Source organism: Asterias rubens, chromosome 1 (assembly GCF_902459465.1).
Source record: "Asterias rubens chromosome 1, eAstRub1.3, whole genome shotgun sequence".
Classification (NCBI taxonomy): domain Eukaryota; kingdom Metazoa; phylum Echinodermata; class Asteroidea; order Forcipulatida; family Asteriidae; genus Asterias; species Asterias rubens.
The window spans coordinates 25,060,919-25,078,535 of record NC_047062.1 but is presented as its reverse complement, the minus strand read 5'-3'; the positions used below and the strand labels follow the sequence as shown (position 1 = coordinate 25,078,535).

The 17,617-nt window shown below is 37.9% G+C and overlaps 1 protein-coding gene and 1 non-coding gene across 2 annotated transcripts in view; both read left to right on the top strand.

The window, feature by feature from the left end:
• LOC117291398 (nuclear pore complex protein Nup133-like) overlaps nucleotides 1-15,151 on the top strand; it is a 47,950-nt gene extending 32,799 nt beyond the window's left edge. The window contains exons 20-33 of the mRNA XM_033773055.1: nucleotides 41-140; nucleotides 1,744-1,787; nucleotides 2,642-2,858; nucleotides 3,200-3,333; nucleotides 4,646-4,685; nucleotides 5,840-5,958; nucleotides 6,497-6,556; nucleotides 7,871-7,934; nucleotides 8,640-8,701; nucleotides 8,878-8,940; nucleotides 9,870-9,950; nucleotides 11,413-11,474; nucleotides 12,092-12,183; nucleotides 12,668-15,151. Of these exons, the coding sequence (XP_033628946.1) occupies nucleotides 41-140; nucleotides 1,744-1,787; nucleotides 2,642-2,858; nucleotides 3,200-3,333; nucleotides 4,646-4,685; nucleotides 5,840-5,958; nucleotides 6,497-6,556; nucleotides 7,871-7,934; nucleotides 8,640-8,701; nucleotides 8,878-8,940; nucleotides 9,870-9,950; nucleotides 11,413-11,474; nucleotides 12,092-12,183; nucleotides 12,668-12,798 (1,269 nt within the window). The 3' untranslated portion in view covers nucleotides 12,799-15,151. The remainder of the gene's footprint in view (nucleotides 1-40; nucleotides 141-1,743; nucleotides 1,788-2,641; nucleotides 2,859-3,199; nucleotides 3,334-4,645; nucleotides 4,686-5,839; nucleotides 5,959-6,496; nucleotides 6,557-7,870; nucleotides 7,935-8,639; nucleotides 8,702-8,877; nucleotides 8,941-9,869; nucleotides 9,951-11,412; nucleotides 11,475-12,091; nucleotides 12,184-12,667) is intronic.
• Nucleotides 6,745-6,817, top strand: Trnas-aga. Its single transcript has one exon. It is a non-coding gene; the product is annotated as a tRNA-Ser (tRNA).
• Nucleotides 15,152-17,617: the final 2,466 nt, after the last annotated feature.

The following is a 17,617-nucleotide window of genomic DNA, read 5'->3' as shown; positions in this document are numbered from 1 at the left end:
CTGATAAGTTGTAACAAAAATGACCACTTTCTATTGACAGGGAATGATAAAGGATGCTTGGCATCTACGCCAATCCAAAGCGCTGGTCTATCAGTCGCATGGCTCATCTCTTCCCACAATGCAGTATATTCCCTGGACAGGTAGGTCAACTTTCCCTGTAGATTTATCCTGAAGGGGACATAAACATAAGCAACCAAGTCCCCAAAATATTATACATGTAGATAGATAAATCAGTTGGTAGAGCAATGGTAAATTAAAGGGACACGTTGCCTTGGATCGGACAAGTTGGTCCATAAAAAGCGTTTGTAACCGTTTGTTATAAAATGTACAAAGATGGTTAGAAAGATGTTTTAAAAGTAGAACACAATGATCCACACAAGTTTGCCTCGAGATTGTGTGGTTTTCCTTTTACTTTGCAAACTAACACGGTCGGCCATTTATGGGAGTCAAAAATTTGACTCCCATAAATGGCCGACCGTGTTAGTCGACGAGGTAAAAGGAAAACCATGCAATTTCGAGGCATGTTTGTGTGGATCATAGTATTCTACTTTTAAAACATCTTTCTACTCATATGCACTTTATAACAAACGGTTATAAACGCTTTCAAAGACCAACTCGATCGATTCAATGCAACGTGTTCCTTTAATTCTGAAGTCACAGGGTAAAGTTCCGCTCTAGTCAATTGTTTTTAAATGTACCCAGTCAGTTTCCCTTGTGGTTTATTACTTGATATTTGAAGTATAAAAGTGGCGTTTCCTTGAGGTGATTCCTCAGCTGCCACATCCCATGTTTTATCACAAACTTGGATGTGATCCTTGGTTGAGGCAGTTACAGATCACAGGCATGATTCTCTGCTTAGTTTTTGCCCTTTGAAAATTCTAAACAATTGCGATTAAATGTTTGTTAGAGCCAACACCATGAGTACATGTAGGTTTGTCCTTGACCCAATAAAATATACCTACTTTTTTTTTCAAGGACCAAATATCATACCTGGGATTAATACTAATACTGAATGGCACTCCCAAACATAGACGATGAAAAAAAATGGAGACTGCCAACATAGGGCTAGATGGCTCAGTTGGTGGAGCACTGGCACGTTAATCCGGAAGTCCTGCTCTAGTAAATTTGTCCTTGCTTTGACCCATAGCTATTTTAAGGGAAGGTACACGTTTGGTAATTACTCAAAACAAATATTAACTTAAAAACTGACTTGGTAATGAGCATTGGAGAGCTGTTAATAGTATAACACATTGTGGGAAACGACTCCCTCTGAAGTAACGTAGTTTTGAAAAAGGGGTAATTTCTCACTAAAATAGAAGTCTTTTATTTCTATCTGAAAGCACACTAATTCGTCCAACAAGAGTTTTTTTCTTTCATCAATTTCTCGCAACTTCGATGACCAATCGAGCCCAAATTTTCACAGGCTTGTTATTTTATGCTTATGATGGGATACACCAAGTGAGAACACTGGTCTTTGACAATTACCAAACGTATACAGTGCCTTTAAAGATTTAGAATAAATAACAAAATACCAAAGTAACTGGCATGTAAAGGATTGACTAGCTCAGCCATCGGAACTGAACTTTGTATGTTGTGACTCAGGAATTAATTGTACATGTATATAACATGACATACCCCAACTGTCTACCGATGGTTTAGACAGCAGGTACTTGGCTGAAGCAATAAATGAACTGAAATCTTTTGTAAACTCATAGATCCTTTTTTTGTTCTTTCTTTCAACAGCATCTACTGGACCAAAAGGCATCAGAATGCTCCTGACACAGCAGGTATAACACAAAATTGTTTTGTACTTGATTTGCAAGGATGTTTTCCTAATTTTAAGATGTGTTCCAGCTGACCCTTTTTCATCAAAGCACATATTGGCATTTATTTCCAACCCTCTATAGTGTCTGTAAATTCCCTAGTTTCTAGAAAGTTCACAGTTGTATCCCTTAAACAGTAGGGAACCACAACAAACAAATTATGGATGCTTTATACTAATTTTGTACAGTCACCCCTAAGAACCAGTGTCCCTGTTCTCGCCTTGGAGCACATCTAGCCAAGCCCAACTAAGCCTGACTAACAGTTAATCTCCTAGGCAGGACTTTTAGGTACTAAAGCAGCATTCAGCAACAGAGTTCAGCATTCTCTTAAAGACACTGGACACTATTGGTAACCGTCTAAGACCAATCTTCTCACTTGGTGTATCTCAACATACATGTATGCATAAAATAACAAACCTGTGTAAATTCAAGATAATAATGGAAGAAAAAACACCCTTGTCACACGAAGTTGTGTTCTTTCAGATGCTTGATTTCGAGACCTCAAATTCTTAAACTGAGGTCTCCAACTCAAAGTCGGGAAAATTACTTCTTTCTCAAATACTATGTTACTTCAGAGGGAGCCGTTTATTTACAATGTTTTATACTGTTAACAGCTCCCCATTACTCATTACAAGTTAGGTTTTATGCTAATAATTATTTTGAGTTTACCAATAGTGTCCACTGCCTTTGAAGACAATCAGAGCATACTGATCCAATCGTTGAGTTGTCAACCACCGGTTCTTTTCAGATTTCCATCTTACTCCAACAAACCATAGCTTCAAATCTCACCTCAATCCCTAAATTTATGTCCCCCTCAGCACCGTGTGACCATCGAGCGAGGCATTCCAAACAGCGAAGACATTCAATCCCGGGGCGCCCTCTATCAGCAGATTATGGAGCTGACGGATCTGATCCTTGAGGGTTACGTAACACAGTTGGACTCTATCAGCTTGAGTAGTGGTGAAGAGAACGCCCAGTATGAGGAACTAGAACAGAAATACCACCAAGAAAGATCCGCTCTGATTAAACCATTGAGTAAGTAGAAACCTAAAGACCAAACACTGTAACGTTTACCTTTATTTCAATGCTGCCATAAATCACAGACTAATACACAATTTTATACATTAAAATTGACAGTACATGAATGTTTGACTAATTTGACTGTAGTTCAAATGTTGTTCTTGGTTGCATTGGGGTTTTTTCCCCGGTGGTTCGAGGGGATTTCTCGCTGTTACTTCACTTCTGCAATGTGATTGCTCTCAATGATTCGACGTCTTGAAGTTTTGGCAGTCATAAATTTGTGTGAATATTTACCAATCTATGACACTACATGTACTTTTAAAGTTTTTAATGAATGTACACTTGATGTGTTCCAGTCGACCATGGTCAATACGAGAGAGCCGCATCCCTTGGTGAGAAGTATTGTGACTTTGGGATCTTGGTGTCTCTCTGTGAACTAACTGAGAATGAAGAGAGACTGCAGAGATATATGAACCAGTTTGCTACTAAGGTCAGTTTACTTTAAAGACACTGGACACTATTGGTAATTGTCAAAGACCAGTGTTCTCACTTGGTGTGTCTCAACATATGCATAAAATAACAAACCTGTGGAAATTTGAGCTCAATTGGTCGTCGAAGTTGCAATAATAATGAAAGAAAAAACACCCTTGTCACACGAAGTTGTGTGCTTTCTGATGCTTGATTTCGAGACCTCAATTTCTAAACTTGAGGTCTCAAAATCAAATTCGTGGAAAATTACTTCTTTCTCGAAAACTACTCCACTACAGAGGAAGCTGTTTTATTCTATCAACCTCTCCCCATTACTCGTAATCAAGAAAGGTTTTATGATGATAATTATTTGGAGAAGTTACCAATAGTGTCCACTGCCTATAATTGTTTAAAGGCAAAATATCCCTTTGGGTTTTTGGAATTGTTTGATTTTCTTTAATGTAGAGGTAAACCACAAAGTGTACTGCAGTAACTTGAGGTCTCAAAATCAAATTCGTGGAAAATTACTTCTTTCTCGAAAACTACTCCACTACAGAGGAAGCTGTTTTATTCTATCAACCTCTCCCCATTACTCGTAATCAAGAAAGGTTTTATGATGATAATTATTTGGAGAAGTTACCAATAGTGTCCACTGCCTATAATTGTTTAAAGGCAAAATATCCCTTTGGGTTTTTGGAATTGTTTGATTTTCTTTAATGTAGAGGTAAACCACAAAGTGTACTGCAGTAACACTTCTCGTATTCAAATCAGCAGAGCCCAATTTTATAAAGCTTTAAAGCAGATAAATACTGCTAAGCACATTTCTTTGCTGAGCAAATAGTGAGTGGGGCACTAGCGGCATCAATGTAAGCTTTAATGATTTTTGTCTGGTAACCAGTAACTGTTACGCACGATTTGTATCTGCTTAGCAAGTTTTATGCTTACAGGCTTAATGAAACTGGGACCAGTGCCCAGTTTCACAGAGCTGCTCAGCACAACAATTTGCTCAGCATGAAATTTCTTCCTTGTTAAAAACAGGATTACCAACCAAATTTCCAGCTGCTTCAAATTGCTTGTTACTGGTATTCATCTGTTGTTTGCCTTTCCTGGAAATCACATGGAAATTTGGTTGGTAATCCATTTTTTAGCAAGGCAAACATTTCATGCTAAGCAAATTTTTGTGCTAAGCAGCTCTATGAAATTGGGCCCAGGTCAGGGGCTGTTTGCTGTTGCATTGGTCCAAGGTGAAGGCAAAGTTCATTGTAATATTCTTTGTAGAATTTTGATACAGATAAATATGTAACAAGTTTGATGTTTATTGTCATTTTTTGCAGGGGTTTTCTGATTTTGTGTTCAAGTACTACATGGACGAAGGTAACATTTTTTCACCAAGTATACAAATTGTTTTCATAGAAACATTTGATACAATCTGTTGTCATAAGCCTATTCGCAATTGCAGCTGCGCATGTCTGTTACTGGTGACAACGCAATTTGTATATCTCCTGTGACCTTTCACAGGAGAGAAACAAATTGCTTTGTCAGCAGTAACAGACATGCGCAGCTGCAATTGCGAATAGGCTTATTTCTAAAGGATTTTTTAACTTGAGTTTGAAACGGATAAAACAAACTAGGGAAAGTTTGGTTTTTAAATTGAATCTTCAAATAAAAGAAATTATGGAACTTACGCTGCATGCATATGGCCGAAAGTGCAAGCTGACACTACATCACCTCGGACCAATCATCACACAGATATACATGTACATGTAGCTAATCCCCTTTATCCATTTAAATCGCTGTGTCCAATGAAATCAATGGGCCTGTAAGACCAGTGTTTATCTAGTCAAGACAGGGGACCAGTCTATGTCATAGGCTCCTCAGACAGGGTTTGAACCATTTAGTTATATATAAAAACTAGAGGGCGCACTGGCCTAAATACGCCGTCCGGCATGTGCGCATGCGGCCATTTTCTAAGTTGACAAAACAGCATCGCTCAGCAAGTGTTGTGGGGCCATTTTGTAAGTTGACAAAACAGCATCGCGTCAGTGTTCAATAAACACAAACCCCAACGTGTACTTCATATTCAACGCGCGTGCAGAATGGCGCGCGTGTCTCCTTGCGGTCCTGTCGCGTTTGTGCAAGTAGTGCTTATATAAAACTCTATGGTTTGAACCTATGTCGTTCAGCATTGTACTGCAAATAATTTAACCATAAGACCATCCAGTTTGCCTCGTGATAAGAGGTTACAATCCCGGCCATACATGTATCTCGTTGGGCCCCCCTCCCTGCACCCTTTCAATGTTGGTTCCAGTTGCCGGTCTTCAGTCAACATTGAGCGGGGGGGACGGGGGCGGTGAGACAATGTTTATTGTCAGTGTGAAGTGGACATGGAATGGTTTTATATTACGTTAGGAATGGGTGGCCCAAGCATTTTGGCTGGGATTGTAGTTTCAGTCATTTGTATACTAAGCAGCACCTACCATAAACATTTTGAAGAAGTCTGAAGTTGATGATTGTTTTCTATGTGACAGGAAAGCGAAGTAAGCTGTTGTCTCAACCATTCTCTCAACACGCTGAGCTGAGTGAATTCCTTCAAGCTCATGACCATCTCAGCTGGTTACATCATCTTCAAGTCAATGACTACTCTAAGGTAACTTCATCACTTTCGCCTCAAGCATGACATTCTATATATGTCCCAGATCAAATCCTACTATAAATGTTGATAGACCTTATGCATTGACGCAAACATTAACCCTTCAGATCTCAAAAAAAATTCAAGTCGGGGTATGATCGCCGTCAAAATCCAGCAATTTGGCAAATTGAAGACTCCCCCAAACTTTACTGCTTCTACGTAAAAAGTGTTTCTGATTCGTTGCCACTACGATTACTGACAATTACACCAATACCAATGCTGACCAAGCGGTTTTCTACTTCAAAATGGTTGCCGAAAGTGCTTCGTTTTTATTACGACCACAGAGATCTCACCACTATGCTACCACGCTGCTTGTATGATAATGGTGTTCCCACTACGAATTTGCCCCGCTTATTGTTGGCCACGACCCAGCTACGCTTATTTTGAACATGTTCAAAATAAGCGTGGGGAGAACTTTGGTTCAAGCCATTGCTGGCTGCTACGGTCTCTTTAGAGTTTTAAGTAAACATCAAAATATTCAATTATTTTTTCCTAGGCCCAAGAAACACTGAAGAGGTTAGCTGCCAAGGAGACATTGTCAGTAGCTAAGAAGAAGGTAACAATGTTTATCAACTCTCAATTATTCCACAAGATACAGCAGCTTTACTTTTGTAGTGCATTGTGCAAGATACATGTACATGTACTATCAAAGTAAAGCATTGTTTTCAAGCGTTTTGGAAACTTTAAAAATTTGCTTGGAAGCTGCCAAAACTTAGGATTCCAACTGCCTCTAGCTACCGGGCAACCTCGGTAGTCTAGTTGGTAAGACATTGCTCTAGAATTGCAAGGGTCGTGGGTTCGAATCCCACCCGAGTAACATGCCTGTGATATTTTTTCACAGGACTCAGGAAAGTACTGATTATACAGTGCTAACACACATCGGTGTATATGGGTAAAAAAAAAAAAATTAATATTCTTTATCCCCGATGCAAATTTAACATCTATTATATTGGTTTGGAATCTGTTTAGCAAGAAATCTGGGCAATAGTAGACTTTGATATTTGTCAGATTATCAAATGAAGATAATTGTTTGACTTTTGACTGATTATGGAGATGAAATTTATTTGGCCTGAATTGTAGTGTAAAATTGTTTTTAAATTAAAATGGAAACACCTAGTTTGATGAAACGATCACATAGGCCTATTGGTTGGATCGTTTTTTGTGTTTTTTTTTTTTTTTTTTATCATAAAAAAAAAACACAAAATGGAAATATCGTTATTCTTTGAAAAACTAATAAGTTATTACGGATGAGAAACCTTAGACTTTTGTCTGAGTTCCTATTTTTTATGTCTGCTTGGTGAACAAAAATAGCTGTTGTTTTTACTATGTGTAAATAAACCCTGCTCTTATATCTACTTCTGTTGTGGTGAGGACACTGTTCCAAAAAAGCTCCTTGGGATCTATAACCCCACTGGTTACCAAACGGTGGAACTGTCATCCTACTCAAATGTAATTTCAGACATTGAAGTCAGGAATGCCTCTCATCCCTGGTCAAGACGAGGCCTCCTTGCCTTCTGGGGCCAATTTCATAGCGCTGCTAAGCACACAAATTTGCTTAGCATGAAATTTTGGCCTCGATAAAAACAAAATTACCAACCAAATTTCCGCGTGGTTTTGAGGATAAACAAACAACAGTTGAATACAAGTAACAAGCAATATGCAAAACATGGAAATATGGTCGGTAATCCTGTTTTAATCAAGGAAGAAATGTCATGCTAAGCAAATTTGTGTGCTTAGCACGGAAATTGGACCCTGGTCAAACTCATGGCCTTCACATGAAATGTCCATGATGCTTCAAAAAGCCCACCGGTTTGTGTTTCCCATCAGTGAGAAGATTGTCTGAATACTTTGTTGTATGTTTCTTTCTCAGACGTTGTTGAGTTTGAGTAAGCTGAGTGCCCTAGCTGGTGAAGCATCAGACACAGAATTGGAAGGTTTGTAACGCTTCATGTTAAAGGAACATTACAGAATTGGAAGGTTTGTAACGCTTCATGTTAAAGGAACATTACAGAATTGGAAGGTTTGTAACGCTTCATGTTAAAGGAACATTCCAGAATTGGAAGGTTTGTAACGCTTCATGTTAAAGGAACATTCCAGAATTGGAAGGTTTGTAACGCTTCATGTTAAAGGAACATCACAGAATTGGAAGGTTTGTAACGCTTCATGTTAAAGGAACATTCCAGAATTGGAAGGTTTGTAACGCTTCATGTTAAAGGAACATCACAGAATTGGAAGGTTTGTAACGCTTCATGTTAAAGGAACATCACAGAATTGGAAGGTTTGTAACGCTTCATGTTAAAGAAACATTCCAGAATTGGAAGGTTTGTAACGCTTCATGTTAAAGGAACATCACAGAATTGGAAGGTTTGTAACGCTTCATGTTAAAGGAACATCACAGAATTGGTTTTGTTTGCTAACAAAACATTTGTTGGCAGTGTATCATATACATAAACTGACAAACCTGTAGAAGTTTGAGATCGATCAGCTATCTGGGTCAAGAGAAAATAGTGAAAAACCGATTACACATTTTGCATGACATTGATGCAAACAAAAAAATGAATAAAATGCTCACTGAGCGATAAACTCCAAATTTTTTTTTATTTCTCATCGAATGTTTCTCATCTGTTTATTGTTGATAGATATCAATACTGAGTTGGATATCATTCTTCACCAAGAACTATTACCAAGGGATCTGGTTCAGGTGAGTTTCATACCATGGCCCAATTTCATAAAGCCTGTAAGCACACAAATTTGCTTAGCATGAAATTTCCTTGATAAAAACAAGCTCCCTTAGTGGATAGCTGGATGGTTTTGTAAATATCATTGTTTCATGATTGAAAATATTTTACAAAATCTTTTGAAATGTATTTTTTACAGTCGATGGAGTTGTTTAATAAAGAAGAGGACTTACCAGTGTTGGATCCAGAGCAACTTATTTGGGTGAGTCTTGATTATCAAAATCTTATCATTGTGTAAAATTAGAATCTTCTGGACCTCAGATCTCTATAGATTGATGATTTTATTTATCACAACATCTTGCTCATTATAGATGTTTATGATGCCTTAAAAGAACACGTTGCCTTGGATCAGTCGAGTTGGTCTTCGAAAAGCGTTTGTAACCATTTTTTATAAAAATGCATATGGTTGGAAAGATGTTAAAAAAGTAGAATACAATGATCCACACAAATTTGCCTCGAAATTGCGTGGTTTTCCTTTTACTGTGCAAACTAACACGGTCGGCCATTTATGGGAGTCAAAAATTTGACGAGGTAAAGGGAAAACAGTGCAATTTCAAGGCATGTTTGTGTGGATCATTGTATTCTACTTTTACAACATCTTTCTACCCATATGCATTTTATAACAAACGGTTACAAACGCTTTTCAAAGACCAACTCGACCGATCCAAGGCAACGTGTTCCTTTAAGCTTGGTTCATACTTCACACGCTGTACTGCAATAATGCTTCTAAGATTCAAATGGTAGGGCAGAACAACCGGTTTCTTTTTTCATGACCACCTAACTTCAAAGTGAAATGTTTCTCGACATGCTTTATACTAACAAACACTGATGTAGGCTACTAGGAAAAGTTTTTTTGATTGCCACTAGTTTTAAGAGTGATTACCAAACATATACCCTCCCTTTTAGCAGAACAAAATGGCTGAACAAATTTGTGGTTTGGGAAAATAACAGGTAACCACTCGCAACATACGTGACATGACATTTTTGTTAGTTAGTTTTCTGTAAGTAAAAAAAAAGGTGGAGATCAACTTTAGATAGCAGATAAACTTTAGATAGCGATTCTCTCCAGCTCTTTGGTAAACCATTTGTGTGGTGCATTGTACAGTAATTATTATCCATTTGTATTCCCAGTTGTACATCAGTAACAACAACACCAACTCCAATGAATATGATTTTAAGAAGGCCCTTGATCTCCTCAGATACATCCCAGTGGTAAGTTGAGTTGAAGTTTGATTTTGAAGTCTATTTACCGCATGCAGAGGTTATCACCTGATGTGTCGCGGCCGAGTGGTCTAGTTCACTGGACCCAAGCTCTGGGGCCAATTTCAGAGCTGATAAAGAATAAAATTTGCCTAAGCACGAAAATAGCTCACTTATTTTACACATGTTACTGGCCAAAATTTCATGCCATATACTTTGCTTGTGACTGGTATTTAGCTGTTGTTTACTTAGCAATTGAGTGGAGTCTTGGCCGGTAATCTGATTTTACTAAGCAAGGATTTTTTTGCTTAAGCAAAATGTTGTGCTTAAGCAGCTCTATGAAATTAGGCCCTGGTGTTGTCAGCAGCAGAGTGTGGGTTCGAATCCCGGTCATGGCACTCCTGCCCTCGAGCAAGGAACTTAACCATAAATGCTCCATTTAGAAAATTGCAAAAGGTTTTGCTCTACCAGTCAGGCTCCTAGTGGATAATAACTATGCCTACATCCTTATGGACTGTGAAGGGGATAACCCCGTGTCAGCCCCAGGAGTAGGTGGCTCCTAGTGGATGATACCCTGCCTACATCCTTATGGACTGTGAAGGGGGTAGCCCTGTTTCAGCCCCAGGAGTAGGTGGCAACATGCTCCTGGTGACGGTTGGTTCGGGGTCGATAGCCCAAATTGGTTAAAGCTCTCACCTTGAAGTGGCCGTCCGGCCTTGTGATGTGAGGCCATCCCTCATTAAAAATGAGTTAGGTACCTATAGGCCTATTAATTGTTCCGTGTTAACTCCTTATAAGATCAATGTGTTTTGAATGTGCTTTTTATTTCTCTGAATGTTAAAGGCACTAGACACTATTGGTAATTACTCAAAATACTTGTTAGCATAAGAACTTACTTGGTAACGAGTAATGGAGAGCTGTTGATAGTATAAAACAGTGTAAGAAACAGCTCCCTCTGAAGTAATGTAGTTTTTGAGTAAGAAGTAATTTTCCACGAATTTGAATTTGAGGTCTTGAAATCAAGCGTCTGAAAGCACACAACTTCGTGTGACAAGGGTGTTTTTTCTTGCATTATTATCTCGCAACTTTGATGACCGATTGAGCTCAAATTTTCACAGGTTTGTTATTTTATGCATATGTTGAGCTACATTTGTACACCAAGTGAGAAGACTGGTCTTTGACAATTACTAATAGTGTCCAGTGTCTTTAAGTAGCCCTCACCTTGAAGTGGCCGTCTGGCCTAGTGATGTGAGGCAATTTCTCGTTAAACAATTGTTGGGTACATGTACCTATAGGCCTGATTAATTTTCCCGTCTAATAAACTGTTAACTCCTTTCAAGATCAAGGTGTTTTTAATGTGCTTTTTGTTTCTCTGAATGTTAAAGGAAAGAGAGTAATATTTGTAAACATTTATGCTTTTGTGAATTTATCACGTTTTTTTTTTTTTCTTTTTTTCTTTTCCCCCCTCTGACAGGATGATGAGAAGTATGAGCATCTGAGATTGAGTATTTGGTGCAAAGTTATTCTGAAGAATGAGTAAGTAACCAGGGTTGGATTTCACAAAGAGTTAGGACTAGTCTTATCTCGAGTTAGGACGAGTTACTAGTCCTAACTTAGGACTAGCCGTACGTTTTTCATATCTCTTACGTGAAATCGACCCCAGTTCTTTTATGGGATTTGAGGCATTGCATTGTGAGGTATCAATAATTAATTGGTTTGTGGTAACACCATGTGTGTTTACTTGCCTGTGCCCAACTTCATAGAGCTGCTAAGCACACAAATTTGCTGAGCATAACATTTCTTCCTTGATAAAAATAGGATTACCAACCAAATTTCAACATGATTTTCAGGATAAGCAAACAACAGCTGAATAACAGTAACAAGCAATATGCAACAAATGGAAAGTTGGTCGGTAATCCTGTTTTTATCAAGGAAGACATTTCATGCTAAGCAAATTTTTGTGCTGAGCAGCTCTATAAAATTGGGCCCAGGTAGAGTTTGTTATTTAGAGAACTTTCTGGCTATATATTCCACTACCGCGGAGTAGAATTGTTCAGATTTTCTGGATACTTCTCAGTTCTGAAAAGAATTGTCCCGCTTTTTAACTACTACTGATATTGACAGTGTCAGTACCTTTTACGATTTCATTCCAGTTGGTCCGCGGTGCAAGGCTCGGGGGTAGATCCTCTGCAGAACTATGAGGACACAATCTTCTTCAAGACGGCAAGAATGATTCTGGATTCAAGTAAGTACTAGTGAAGTGGCCCTTCAAGATTATCCCAGTAGATTATGCTTTGTGCTTCAACCCTTACAACATGTCAAATCTTAAGCAGTGCTACAAACCTTTCACGTTTTTGTGCAATAGAATTTGTAAGACTTAAAGACACTGGACACTGTTGGTAGTTGTCGAAGACCAGTATTCTCACTTCTGTTAAAAAATTTGACTAAATTGTTCATCAAAGTTGCAAGAGAATAATGAGAGGAAAAACAGTTTTGTGTGCTTTCAAATGCACTAATAAAAGGCTTCAGGCTTGAAGTTTTTAAATATTTGAGTGAGAAAATATCTTAATAGATGTTAAATAGAAGTTAAATACCTCTTTCTCAAAAAGTACGTTACTTCAGAGGGAGTAATTACCAAAATAGTGTCCAGTGCCTTAAGCAGCTCCATGAAACCAAGAGTCCAAGTGTGATAATGATTCTAAATGGATTATGATTTCATCTTTCTCCAGACGATGACCTGCAGTACTATCTGCCCAATATGGACGACCTTCTCAGCAGTCAGGAGTTAACACCTCTGCAGAGTAACAGCAACTTCCAGTACATATTGCGGGCTGGATACGAACAGATGCAAAGGATGTAGTGTGGATTGTCCTACTTATTACCGTCAACACACCGTCAACACACCGTCAACAGCAACTTCCAGTACATATTGCGGGCTGGATACGATCAAATGCAAAGGATTTAGTGTGGATACGACATGCACGGAGTGAACTTATCGGACATGTCCGGACTGTGCAAACACGTCCTACTAGTTACTGTCAATACACCGTCAACACATCGTCAACAGCAGCTTCCAATATGAGCTGGATATGAACAAATGCAACGGATTTGATGTGGATACAACATGCATGGAGTGAACATATCAGAAAATTCTGCACTGTGCAAACAGGTCATAGTAATGACCATCAATACACCGTCAACAGCAACTTCCAATACATCTTGCGGGCTGGATACGAACAAATGCAAAGGATGTAATGTGGATACAACATGCATGGAGTAAACATTTTGGACAATTCTCATCTGCAAACCGCTCCTACTAATGACCGTCAACACACCGTCAACACACCATCAACAGCAACTTGCTGAACAAACGCAACGGATGTAATGTGGATACAACATGCATAGTATGGAGTAAACAGGTCCTACTAATTATTGTCAACATGAACAGTAACGTTGACACACCGCAACACTTCCAATATACATTTAAAAACAACAAACGAGGCATAGAACTATAATGGGCTGAAGTAGAATCTTCATTCGTTTGAGGTTACATTTTAGTTATGAAAATGGAGGTTTTTTTCACGCAGAATAGTTAATGTCTAAGCAGCTTAGCCATTGGCCTGTGCTTTTTTTGCAGCGTTTGTACTACATGGTCAACAGAGGGCGCCTTGCTGCAGGTTGCTGGTTATGGATTAGTCTTGGCCCAAGATGTCAGTGAGCGATAGCGGATAACGATTTACAACAAGCCCATTTCATACTATGATAAGAATGCGAATGCGATAAGAATTTTGATGTCACTGGTTGTTTTTTTAGCAGAGAATGTTTCGTAGGCGTTGAGCATAAGTAGACTGATGCGAATTATTCGTATTGCATTCGCATTCGCAGGAAGTATGTACTGGGCTTTATCTATGACCCTACCGTTAACTTGCAACAAAACAGTCGATGCATAATCAGGTTCCATATATTTTTTTTTCTGAAAAACCTTTGCTGGCTCTTTGTTTAGCAGAAACAGGTTGTTGGCCTTATGGTCATTTGTGTACTGGAAATGTTTCCCATTACGCCATTTGTAAAGAAAAGCTTCAAAAAAGGTATCTCCCTGAAATTTTGTTGATGACTTAAAAGGATTAGTGTGGGCTCTCATTTTTGTGTAAATTCTGCAGTCTGAAGTCACACCTACAATAATACAATCAAAAATGGGAGGTTACAATAGACAAACAAGGTGCTTGAAAGTTTTATTTAAATTGCTTCATTAGTTACAGTGGCCTTTTTGAACTTCTATTATTAATTAATTTCTCCGAGCACAAAATGCTAAAAATCTTAGGTTACAAATAACTCCAGGCCTCAACATTTTTAATTGAATTTTGGCAAATCAAATTTACATGTAGTTCTTGATCAATCTTTAGCTGTGTTGAAATGTTTGGTTATTACAGTCAAAGTTGGTTCCCTTTTAGGATGGTAGTTGTTATACTAATCCAATGTCATCTTTGTTATCATTTATCGGCAAACATGTAGTGAGAAAACATCACTATTCGCCATACTTAAACTGTTAACAAAATTGCGACGTTTGTGTGAATTCGTCAAGTGTTTTTCTCAGAGCTTTTGGTTGATACAACATTAGGTGTTTTAAACACTCATCAACTTTGTTGTTTATCAAAGTTGGTCAAAAACAAGTTCACATGTAGCCATTTTGTTAGTTGACTACATCTGAATGTCCGAATTGCAGCCCCATGGAAAGCAAGGGGGAAATTAGTGGCCATTACAAAACTTGTTTCTCGCACCAGCACATCATCATCTGGATAGAAGTCGTCAACATCTGTTGAGTTAGGATCCCATTGGAACAATCGTCGACAACTCTTGGCACCACCAGTGCAGCTCGGTTGCAAGACAACAATCGGTGAAATCTTAGGCCCTTGAGGGCATCAGTTCATTTAAGCAAGCAACAGTTACCTTCTGCTCAACACTTGCATCTAAAACAAAGCGCAAAATTGCGTCTAGCTCGTTTATGTTTTGCAAGACATTACAACATTGAAGTAGACACTAGGAGTACATGATCTAATTGAACTTCACTGAACAGAGAACATATCAACCATTGCACTCGGGCCTTTAGATCATCACAAGTTCCAGGTGGCCGAGGGGGTCCACCGACAAGAACAGGTGTTGGCACAACTCTGCTTTTTTGGGGGCCAAATTTTTTAATAAAAAATTGAACATGACTCTCCTTGTATCTTGCGTTTTATTTGCCTCAGCCCTACCCCCCCCCCATTTATATTGAGGGCCCATCATCCTGGTTGAACCCCCCCCCCCCACCCTCTAGGGACCAATAGGTAAGTCCCCACAGGGTGGGGGAGGGTTCCACCAGGATAAGATGGACCCTCGGGCAGTTATTTTTGCCCACAATACAATTAGGTGTGTATATAAGTTGCTTTTAGCAAGTAATTATGCGCAAGGAAACTATCATAAAATAAATACACACCCAATTTGTTGCATTGTGGAAAAACATGGCTGCCAAGTAGACGAGTCAAATAATGAGACAAACGCAGTTTAATAGAATCAGCCTTTATTCTTGTACACATAAAATAACACTCACAATTTGTTAAATACACTTGTCAAAATTTGCCCTAAAATGGATATGGCTTTATGAAACTAGTCAAAATCTAGCCTAAAATAGCCTTGTGAAATTAGTCAAAATTTGGCCTAAAATCTAGCCTTATGAAACTAGTCACAATCTAGCCTAAAATCTACAAGGCAACAAATGGGGTGTGCATTTATTTTATGATAGTTTCATTATGAAACTAGTAAAAATTTTGCCTTTCAAAATCTAACCTAAAATCTACAAGGCTATAGCCTTATGAAACTAGTCAAAATCTAGCCTAAAATCTACAAGGCAACAAATGGGGTGTGCATTTATTTTATGATAGTTTCATTTGAAACTAGTCAAAATCTAGCCTAAAATCTACAAGGCTATATCCTTGTGAAACTAGTCAAAACTTGGCCTAAAATCTACAAGGCTATATAGCCTTATGAAACTAGTCAAAATCTAGCCTAAAATCGCCTTGTGAAATTAGTCAAAATTTGGCCTAAAATCTAGCCTTATGAAACTAGTCAAAATCTAGCCTAAAATCTACAAGGCAACAAATGGGGTGTGCATTTATTTTATGATAGTTTCATTATGAAACTAGTCAAAATTTTGCCTTTCAAAATCTAACCTAAAATCTACAAGGCTATAAAAATCTACAAGGCAACAAATGGGGTGTGCATTTATTTTATGATAGTTTCATTATGAAACTAGTCAAAATCTAGGCTAAAATCTACAAGGCTATATCCTTGTGAAACTAGTCAAAACTTGGCCTTAAATCTAGCCTTATGAAACTAGTCAAAATCTATAGCCATATGAAACTAGTCAAAATCTAGCCTAAAATCTACAAGGCTATAGCCTTGTGAAACTAGTCAAAATCTAGCCTAAAATCTATAGCCTTGTGAAACTAGTCAAAATTTTGCCAAAAATCTAGCCTTATGAAACTAGTCAAAATTTGGCCTAAAATCTAGCCTTATGAAACTAGTCAAAATCTAGTCTAAAATCTACAAGGCAACAAATGGGGTGTGCATTTATTTTATGATAGTTTCATTATGAAACTAGTCAAAATCTAGCCTAAAATCGCCTTATGAAACTAGTCAAAATCTAGCCTAAAATCGCCTTGTGAAACTAGTCAAAATTTGGCCTAAAATCTAGCCTTATGAAACTAGTCAAAATCTAGCCTAAAATCTACAACTTACAAGGCTATATCCTTGTGAAACTAGTCAAAACTTGGCCTAAAATCTAGCCTTATGAAACTAGTCAAAATCTATAGCCATATGAAACTAGTCAAAATCTAGCCTAAAATCTACAAGGCTATAGCCTTGTGAAACTAGTCAAAATCTAGCCTAAAATCTATAGCCTTGTGAAACTAGTCAAAATTTGGCCTAAAATCTAGCCTTATGAAACTAGTCAAAATTTTGGCCTAAAATCTAGCCTTATGAAACTCAGTCAAAACTTGCTCTTAAATCTACAAGGCTATAATAGCCTTATGAAACTAGCCAAATTATGAAACTAGTCAAAATCTAGCCTAAAATCTATAGCCTTATGAAACTAGTCAAAATTTGGCCTAAAATCTAGCCTTATGAAACTAGTCAAAATCTATAACCATATGAAACTAGTCAAAATCTAGCCTAAAATCTATAGCCTTGTGAAACTAGTCAAAATTTTGCCAAAAATCTAGCCTTATGAAACTAGTCAAAATTTTGGCCTAAAATCTACAAGGCTATATATATATAGCCTTGTGAACTTTTCGCTCGAAAAAAAATCATAAGGCCTTGTAAACTTATCGCTTGTAAAAAATCATAAGGCCTTGTGAACTTTTCGCTCGAAAGAAAAATAGCCTTGTGAACTTTTCGCTCGAAAAAAATCATAAGGCTATATTTGATAAAAATGCTGGACTTTACCCCTGAAATTTTTTCAAGTTTCGCCCCAATTCTTTCAAGTAAAAAACAAAATAACAACTTCCTAAATTTGCTTGAAATATTATTATTGGCTTCTGTTCAATAAAAAAGGTTTCAGAAAAGCCTACTGCATCACGAAGAGCACAACATCGCACCTTAACAAAAAATAGGCAAAAATTGATAAAAGTGCTGGCCTCACCCCT